The following is a 7,980-nucleotide window of genomic DNA, read 5'->3' as shown; positions in this document are numbered from 1 at the left end:
TGCGGCGGGCCAATCCCCGAGCCCTCTAGATCCAAGCTTTGAGGAGGAGGAAGCCGATCCAGTGTCCATGGCGGAGGTCGCGGCCTAGAAGGCCCCCGATGCTTATGACACGATGGATGTCAACTTCCTGCCAATGTCTGGGTCCCCCATGGTGCAGGCGGACCAGCAGTTCAACCTGGCGATCCTAAAGGAGCACCGGGCGGCACAGGCTCGACTCATCGCGGAGCGCGCATATGCCACTACTATCGAGGCCCTCCTGCAGGCGGAACCGGATGTCGTGGAGTTGAACCGGGCGGCAGAGGCTCAACTTGACGCGGAACACGTGGATGCTGCTGCCATCAAGGCCCTCCTGCAGGTGGAACCGGATGTCCTCGACTTGAACCGGGCGGCGGAGGATCAACTCGACGCAGAGCACACGGATACCGTTGCCATCGAGGCACTCATGCAAGCGGAACTAAAAGTTGTGGACGTGAACCGGGCAGTGCTCGTGCCCATGCAGAGCGCCCGCACGCTCCGCGTGAACGAGTACCTGGAGACCGAGGAAAACCACGGTGCGGCAACACGCGTCAGCAGGTACGGCTGGTTCGCGCCGGCAGCCAAAGACGACATGGCCGGCTCATTCCGTGAGCAGTAATAGTTTTTTCTTCATGTTGTTGTTTTAGGGATCTTTTGTTGTGTAAAAACATATATTTATGCAAGTCACCTGACTTTCATCATTTCGGTCAGTCGACCATTTCAGGCGGTTGGATGAAGATCCTACGTCTCCTAACCCTTGCTCTTCCTCACCTTGTCTTCCTTCCCAACAGACCACCACACGGGCCGCACAGATCTTCCCCAACATGCGATTGGATAAACATTCTGTATGAACAATCATCAGGAGTTAGAGAAACATGTGGCAAATAATCGATGACAAGGAAAATAGGGGCAAATCCTCAAAGCGCGAACAAACATGTGGCAAATCCTCAAATTCCCCTTTCCTTCGCGGGATCGATCGATACAAATCCTTTTTTGACGTGTCAATTAATGCGTATTTTTTTCTCCAACACCCAACAAGCTAACCATCTCGCTTCTCATTGCTTGATTAATGCAGTGCCGTGCAAACCAACCTTCACACTTCCGCATGCATGTTATCACTTGCCTCAATTAGTGTTAGTGGCCTTCTGCAAATTGTAATTTTGATACTTGCCTTGTATACAAAAAATGGAGGTAGTAACCCAGCACAATAGCGTTGGTTGTCCAGCGTGCAGTAAAGGTGGTTTCTCGAAGCAGACGATGGAGAAGCGGAGTCAACGAAGAGTAAAATGATAGTTATTTCATCCGTGCTTCGTGATTTGACACCTCACTGCTTTGTGATTTGTGATAGAAGGGACAAGAGAGTAGACTATGTGCTCCATACATGCGTCCAAGCACGGGAGAAAGAGGAGAGAGGTTGCATTTTTCTATTCCTTCAATCAATCAATTAGGGAGCATCGGTTTCCCCTTTTTTGGCTTTGGCAGCACCCTCCACAATGGTTCCCATCGATGCCAAAAACTATTTTGACATTTGGCTACACATTATGGATGCCCTTAAGCTTTCCACTTGGTTTTGCTCCTTGGTGCTATTTATCCAAATCTTGACGCAAGTTTAAGATTTTTTTAATACATGGTCAATATTTCTTCTGTACACATTTTAACATTTTCCAAATGTTTGATTAACAATTTTATATACATGATGAATTTTTTTGTCATCATTTTTTAATACATGGTCAACATTTTTTCTATACATATCTAACATTTTCCAAAGGCTAGATAACATTTTTCAAATACTTATTCAACATTTTTTCAATGCTTGATTAACATTTTTATGTACATGATCAATTTTTTTCATTTTTTAATACATGGTCAATATTTTTCCTACACACATTTAATATTTTCCAAATGCTTGATTTACATTTTTTTAAATGTTTGATTAACATTTTTATATACATGATAAATTGTTTCATCATTTTTAACACAAGGTCAACATTTTTTAATACACATTTAACATTTTGCAAATGCTTGCCCAACATTTTTAAAATACTTGTTCGACAACTTTTCAAATACGTGTCTAACTTTTTTTCAATAGAAAAACAAATGCATAATTAACATTTTTTACATACATGATAAAAAATTACTCTATACACATTTAAAAATTTTCAAATGCTTTTAAAGAGTGTTGTCTGTAATATATATATTTAGAAGTGTAAACAAAAGTAAAATAAAAAAAGAAAACAGAAAGGGGGGCTTCGGCCTCCCGCGCTCCTGGGCTGGCCCATCTCGCTATCCTACAGCGAGGGTTCGCTAGGTCTGAAAAAAAGGTCTCGCTGAAAGCTATAGGGGCGCCCCTCTCGCCACCCACAATCCCCGCGCCACTCACATCTCTGCGAGCTCACCCCGTAGGGTTAGGGTTTCAAGCGGGTAGCGATGCGGATCAAGAAAAATGTCCCCAAGATCGACAGGAAGCGAGACTACGACATGAAGCTTTGCAAGTTGCTGAATGAGTACTACAGTGTGCTCATAGTGGAGGCAGACCACGTCGGCTCCACCCAGCTCGCGGCCGTCCGCAGGGGCATCCGCGGCGAGTCGGAGCTGCTCATGGGGAAGAACACCCTCATCCACCGCTGCATCAAGGTGCACGCCGAGGCGACGGGCAACGACAAGATCAAGGCTATCATACCGCTACTCAAAGTAAGTCTCTCGGCCGGATCTTGCATCTTTCCCTGTGTGCGCCCATGATTCATCGTTTATCAGTATGCATCCTTTAATTTGGTGCTGCTGCTGTTACTGATTGAAGGGAAACGTCGGTCTCATCTTCACCAAGGCTGACTTCAAGAAGGTTCGCGAGGAGGTCGCCAAGTACAAGGTGAACTAGCTCCTGTATGCCTGCCCTTGTCCTTGATTGCTGCCTAACTCGTCTGGTTTCTTTGCTAGTGCTGTAATTACCAGTTACGGGAATGATTATTGGGTGTAATAGTAATTCTGTGCAAGACAAAGCATGTTACTTGGGTATTTGACTATGCATCTTTGTGATTAGATGCGAGACGGTTCCAAATCTATATCATTTATGGGACGAAAATTATCTGTATGAATATCCTAGGGGTTTAAACACAACTCTCCCTATTATGGTAGGGGTTAGAGATCTGAAGTGGTTATTGCTTGGTGCTGCTGGCTTAGTTCTTATGTTCAAGATAAATTTGCAGTTTGTATCTTGTTTTAATTATTAGAGGGTCACTTGGGTGCATGACTTTGACGATTCTTCAGTAGTAAAACAGCTTGTTGGTTGGGATACAACTTGTGTCTTCAATAATGCAAATAGCAGTGTAGCACAAGCCCAAGGTTGTAGTATTATTGTTGGTGCTTTTTCTTACGGGATTATTGGTGCTTATTTGTATGAAATTTTACCTAAATGCAATGGTATTTTGTGTTGCATATCTTCATTGAGTATATTGATGCACGGTCATATGGGTGGGTGAAGATTTTGATTAGACAGAGGAGAACATGTGAGATCTTTATTGTGCATCTCAAACGTATATTTGTCCATTGATTATGTATTGTGAAAGTTGTTGCACTGATTATATTAAAACCTCGCGCAGTAGATATAAATACATCAGGTATTTGGCAAGATAATAATTGGAGGTTAATGAATTCTTGTCTACTCTAATTTGCGGGGATGGTATGTAAGTTTCTTTTGTTTAGTTTTGCAGCTTAGGTACCAAGTATTCCCCAGAACTGACTTGTGTGAACTATTGAGATTTGAGAATATTTCCATTGATCATTTAATGTGAAACATTCCAACAAACCTTAAATTTTACTCCTCCGTCCGGAAATACTTGTTGAGAAATGAATGTATCTAGACGTATTTTGGTTCTAGATACATCCATTTTTATCCATTACTCTGACAAGTATTTCCGGACGGAGGGGAGTAGTATGGATATGTAACAATAGGAATATGGCGGTTGGTGCTTCCTGTATTTGTATGCAGTAGTATTTCCAGTTGCATGCTGTCATGAACCATAATGATGATACTGTATGGACTTATCCTTTGAGTTTGTATTCCGACACTGCTGCATGGATAATTAAAACCTCATCTTGTTGATTGCTGTCTATGCTAATTCTGTAATTACTATTTATGGAAAGTAATGTTAGGTTGCATGGATTTAATAATAATTCAATCTTAACGCAAGTCTGCCAAAATTGCACAAGCATGGTTGCTTTAGTTATATGGGAGTCGGTTCTAGATCTAGATCATTCGTGGTTCTTATGGAAGAGGTTGGAGATCTCAAGTGGTTATTGTGTTCCAATGCTGCATGCATTACTCATCTGCAATCATGCGATTTTGGTTGCATGAATCTGGCGATGATTCACTTCTAAAACAGATTATTGGTTTGGTGATAAATATGAACCATGAATATTGGATGGTTGGTGCTTATTTGTCTGAAGTTTTACTTATATTTTTATGCAAGTAGTACTATTAATGTCGTCATGGAGTATACTGATATACTCCCTATGAAACATTTATAAGACGTTTTTAGATTCCATGACAGTGTCAAGAAACGTCTTATATTATGTTACGGAGGGAGTACTGTATAGGCGACTATGAATGTTATTTTGCATCTCAATCGTGGATTTGTGGAAGGCGAGCCTTGGCGCAGTGGTAAAGCTGCTGCCTTGTGACCATGAGGTCACCCTTCCCCGTACCCTGCGCAAGCGGGAGCTACATGCACCGGGCTGCCCTTTTTTTCCAAATGTGGATTTGTGCTTGGAATTTGTATTGTGAACACTGCTGCATTATACATTAATACCTGTGCAGCAGATATAAATACTTCGGGGAGTTTGGATTGCAACTGGAAATTAATAAATTGTTGTCTACTCTATTTTTGGAAACTGATATGGAAGTTTCTGGTCTTTGCATTTATGTTTCATTTTTTCAAGTAGCCCACAGAATTGTTTTGTGTGAAACTGTGAACTACCGAGAATATATTCATTGATTATCTAATTTTTAAAACATTTCTAGTTTAGCCATGTTTTATCTTTGTGACCTGGTGAGTCAGTGACGCTGATCTTGTTTTTGTTGTACAATAGGTTGGGGCCCCTGCTCGTGTTGGGCTGGTTGCTCCTATTGATGTGGTGCTTCCCCCTGGCAACACTGGTCTGGATCCCTCCCAAACTTCTTTCTTCCAGGTGAGAACCATTGGTGATAACACTGCAGTGTACTCAGTGCTAAGCAAGAGTTCTCACCCATGCCGTGTTTTTTTTCTCATTCAGGTGCTTAACATCCCCACCAAGATCAATAAGGGCACTGTTGAAATCCTGGCCCTGGTGGACCTCACCAAGAAGGGTGACAAGGTGGGCTCGTCCGAGGCGGCCCTGCTTGCCAAGCTCGGTATCCGCCCATTCTCCTATGGGCTTGTGATCACAAATATTTATGAAGATGGGTTAGTCTTCAGCCCTAAGGTTCTTGACCTCACAGACGAAGACCTGATTGAGAAGTTCTCTTCTGGTATTTGTATGGTTGCGTCACTGTCTTTGGTAATCTCGTACCCAACCATGGCTGCTGCAGCTCATATGTTCGTCAATGGGTACAAAAACGTGCTTGCTATTGCTACTGAGACAAATTACTCCTACCCTCATGCTGATCAGATCAAGGAGTACCTCAAGGTAAACCTCCTATTTTTGTGTTATGCTTGCTGGGTTCAAAATGTATGCCATCTCTGCCTCATGAATGTTGCTCTCATTTCAATGTTAGTTGAGCCTTACAAAGATTATTGTCGTTCTTTGATAAAGCTAAACATACTGTAGTTTAAATGTATACACTGATGGAAGAATCTGAGATGTTTATGTTTTTTTTGCCCAGGATAATGCAGAAACATGTGCTGAACCCGGTGCCACAAAGACAGGACTATCAGAGTTGCCGCTGGATGTGATAGAGAAGCTGCTGAATCATATTTCTTGCCGTGGTGATTGGGCTCGCCTTCGTTGTGCCAACAAGTTTTGGAAGGCAAAGGTAGATGGTGCAAAAAGGCCCATGCAACTGCCATGGCTTATATTGCCATCAACCACGAAACCTACCTATTACAGCACTGATGGACAAGCCGTACATCGACTTCGCCTCCCGGACAGTGTCAGGAGAGCTAAACGAATCATTGGAGCACATGAAGGCGATTGGATTCTTCTGGCTGATGACACTAAAACCCTAGTAAACAAGATTGAGGCTGATGAAAAAGAAGCTATACTACACAGGAACCGGCTCTACAACTTGAGCACTGGACGCGTTATCCCTCTTCCACAACAAATGTCTTCTCATGGGGGAAGAGTTGATGTTGAAGTGAGGGTAGGTGCTATAGCTGGCTGCCTAGGTTCTCCCAATGGGTTTGTGGTGGTTGCTATTGTGCGTCCCTTAGATAGCCCATTTGAGCGTGCAGCTTATTGTAACCAGTCGATGGAACTGTGGGAGGATTGCGAGTATATCGGAGGTCACAGGATGGAAGATGCAGTGGGGAACTACGTGCCACTTGATGATGAGCTGCTGGATGTAGTCCACAGGGATGGCTCTTTTTATCTCTTGACCAACGATGAAGAAGTTGTGAAGCTGGTCTTTGATCGCAATCAGATTGTGCAGCCAGTGTCAGGACTTGGAGTTATGTTGCGGGATGACTTACCAGCAGACAGATTTTTGGTGGAACAAGGCCAACAAATATGGCGGTACCTTGTTCCAGTGCAAACAGGGCTCCTGATGGTAATCAGATACATTGTGGGTCGTCGGACTGAGCGAATAAGAGTGTTCAAGCTCGAAGACAAGGATGACCAGCTCCGCTGGATTGAGCAAGATGATTTACCTGGTCACAAAGTATTCATCGGTCATGGGTGCTCAAGATGTTCTGAAGTTGGTGATGAAGTTCTTAGCGTCTACTTCTATGATGACAGAGAGGAGCTGAGGATGCCTCAGTACTATTTCAGACATGATTCAGGGATTGCAACAAGTTTGGAGATTTTTCCGTGGCCAGTTATCATGGGGGAGTCACAAATTGAGAGTGTCTTCATGGGGGAGTTACAAATTGAGAGTGTCTCCGAACGCTCTCCACCCGCTTGGTGGCTGCACAAGTGTCCTAGAGCGTGATATGAGTTGTTGTAATACATTCTCGTATCCTGCACTCTGTCGTGAAGAATTTGCTGGTTTGAACTTTAAAGGCAGTCATTTGTAGAGCTGGCTGTGCTTGGTTAAAAATATCTTTGAGCTATATATTTGCTGTACTATTATCTATAAGTCCTTTAATTAGACATATGAGGCTTCATAAAATTTCTGTTAACTTGTCTGGTTTTGTTTTAACCCTAGTGATTTTGTTTTGATTAACATATATGATGAGATCATAAGTCTGATACTATGCAAGTGGTCGTCTTCTATTTCATTCAGAGCATAGTTTGTAGTTTTAGCTGTATATATGATGAAGGATGATATGATAAACACATGGTTGCTCACTGAACTAAAACTCGTAATCACGGTTTTGAGAAGAGGGTCGACGACCCTACCAAGAGTGATAAGTACTTGCCTTGAGCTTGATAACATATATTGTGAGGCAAAATTAATGTTGCATGACATTGTCGAGGTTTGTCAAACAACTTTACACACGCATGGGATTTGACATGTTCTGCTAGGAGCCGCTATCAACTGTATGCTCATGTTAATGTGTACGTGAACCTATAGGGTCGGACACTTAAGGATTTGACATGTTCCGCTATCAACTATATGCTCGTGTTCATGTGTATGTGAACCTATAGGATCACACACTTAAAGGGATGTTGCTCATTTGGATTGGATTCGAGTGGAAAATGGATGTAAACTTCTAGTGGGTTCAAGTGTTGAGTCCACCTCGAAGGTCTATATAAAAAAGAGTGGACGCACCTCTTAGGGTTGATCTTTTCTCTCCCTCAATAGTCGGCGCCACTTCAAGATGGCAACAGGGA

The 7,980-nt window shown here is 42.8% G+C and overlaps 1 protein-coding gene across 1 annotated transcript; it reads left to right on the top strand.

The window, feature by feature from the left end:
- The first annotated feature begins 2,368 nt into the window (after nt 1-2,368).
- On the top strand, nt 2,369-7,319 carry LOC119341827. The gene is made up of 5 exons (XM_037613680.1): nt 2,369-2,706; nt 2,813-2,881; nt 5,101-5,199; nt 5,284-5,676; nt 5,873-7,319. Exons 1-5 carry the CDS (start codon nt 2,443-2,445, stop codon nt 7,133-7,135), a joined length of 2,088 nt encoding a protein of 695 aa, XP_037469577.1. The 5' UTR covers nt 2,369-2,442; the 3' UTR covers nt 7,136-7,319.
- Nucleotides 7,320-7,980: the final 661 nt, after the last annotated feature.

This window comes from Triticum dicoccoides, chromosome 7B, assembly GCF_002162155.2.
Source record: "Triticum dicoccoides isolate Atlit2015 ecotype Zavitan chromosome 7B, WEW_v2.0, whole genome shotgun sequence".
NCBI classification, from domain to species: domain Eukaryota; kingdom Viridiplantae; phylum Streptophyta; class Magnoliopsida; order Poales; family Poaceae; genus Triticum; species Triticum dicoccoides.
This window is presented reverse-complemented; position numbering and strand designations above follow the sequence as displayed.

What these genes read in the sequence shown, in the direction of transcription:
- LOC119341827 (XM_037613680.1), top strand. Translation starts at nt 2,443, where the DNA reads ATGCGGATCAAGAAAAATGTCCCCAAGATCGACAGGAAGCGAGACTAC. An exon ending in CTATCATACCGCTACTCAAA is followed by an intron (nt 2,707 to 2,812) that starts GTAAGTCTCTCG and finishes TACTGATTGAAG; the next exon opens with GGAAACGTCGGTCTCATCTT. An exon ending in AGATCAAGGAGTACCTCAAG is followed by an intron (nt 5,677 to 5,872) that starts GTAAACCTCCTA and finishes TTTTTTGCCCAG; the next exon opens with GATAATGCAGAAACATGTGC.